This window comes from Cicer arietinum, unplaced genomic scaffold (assembly GCF_000331145.2).
Source record: "Cicer arietinum cultivar CDC Frontier isolate Library 1 unplaced genomic scaffold, Cicar.CDCFrontier_v2.0 Ca_scaffold_5004_v2.0, whole genome shotgun sequence".
NCBI classification, from domain to species: Eukaryota; Viridiplantae; Streptophyta; class Magnoliopsida; order Fabales; family Fabaceae; genus Cicer; species Cicer arietinum.
Genome location: NW_027338653.1, coordinates 1 through 1,448, shown reverse-complemented (window position 1 = coordinate 1,448; position 1,448 = coordinate 1). Strand labels below are relative to the sequence as shown.

General features: G+C 27.3%; 1 protein-coding gene across 1 annotated transcript; it reads left to right on the top strand.

Annotated features, from left to right (window-relative positions):
- Positions 1-338: 338 nt before the first annotated feature.
- On the top strand, positions 339-875 carry LOC101507709 (pectinesterase inhibitor 1-like). The gene has a single exon (XM_004517056.1). The coding sequence runs from the start codon at positions 339-341 to the stop codon at positions 873-875; it is 537 nt and encodes a 178-aa protein (XP_004517113.1).
- The last annotated feature ends 573 nt before the right edge of the window (positions 876-1,448 follow it).

Below are 1,448 nucleotides of genomic sequence, written 5' to 3'. Positions count from 1 at the left end.
TTCTATTACTTTTCAATTTATTTAAGACTATGTATATAAAGAAATATTTATTTATTTGTGTATTTATTATTATTATTATTATTATTATTATTCATTATTAAGATACTTTATTGACCAATTTCGGTCCAACAAATCAATCAAGTTAATTATTACATTTTGACCCATAAAAATTATAAAATCCAAATAATTATTAAGATACTTAAATAGCCAATTTGAATTCAATGTAATCAATTTTATAAACTAATTTAAATTTATAAGAGTTAATCATTAACTATATAATGCCACTAAGGAGTAAAGACAATTAATATCATTAGTTAAAAATAAATCAATTATACAATATGAGTCGTTACATTTCTCTTGTTGTGTTTGTTTTATGTGTTGCGTCCACATATGCTATTAAAGTTGTAGATATTGACACCATTTGCAAGGATGAAGACGTTAACACTTCACTTTGCATAACTCTACTCAAATCAAAGCAAGGTGCAGATTTACTTACCCTTGCCCAATACACCATTGATGTGTTATATACTGAAGTGAATAACACAGTCAAACTTATCAAGACATTAATTCATCAATTTGATAAAGATCCTACAGCAAAATCCCATTACAGGGAATGTTTCGAACTTTTTGCCAAACCGAATGGTGCTGCTGCTGTTGTTGAAGAAATTGAAAACAAGATGAAGGGTGGAGATTACGATGGGATGCGCGAGATGACATTATCTATCACAGGAGATTATGACACTTGTATTAACGACGACTCACCGGGTGCCATACCTTACCCGGATAAATCTTTGCTCCCAAAGTATGCTAAAGTTGTTAACGACGTTGCTAATATTCTCTATGTTATATCAAAATTTTTGATGGGGAATGTTTAGTTTGCAATTTGAATTTTTTTTAATAATGCTACAATAAATGAGTCAAAATTGACGGTAATAAAATTTGAAGAATATAAATAGCATTTTCTATTACTATTATTTTATATTAGATTCTTATGTTTTTTAAATAATTTTTTTCTTGCATGTTATTTAAGCATTTTAATCTGCATTAACGTTTGAAATATTAAAATATATTATTATAAAATAAAAGTTAAATAAAGTGTCATTTAATTTATGATTCTCAAAAGGCTACTTTAGACTAAAAACTATAATTCAACCTCGTTCCTATGTTAACTAATTAGGATATTTAGAGATGTCTTAAATTAGATGTTTGCAAACTTTTTTAAATAAATATATATTTAATAAGAAATAGATATTTAAATATGTTACATGTCATACTAGTCTTTCAAAATGGTTAGCCTAAAAAGTAAGTTTACGATAAGACAAATACTAAAAAAAAAAAAATTGATTTGCAGTGGTTGTAAGGGACACATGCGACGGTTATAACCATTGTAAATGGATGATTGTCATGGTTGAAGCGCAAATTCTTCCTCGCAAGGGCAATTTGGGACG

What these genes read in the sequence shown, in the direction of transcription:
- LOC101507709 (XM_004517056.1), top strand. Translation starts at nt 339, where the DNA reads ATGAGTCGTTACATTTCTCTTGTTGTGTTTGTTTTATGTGTTGCGTCC.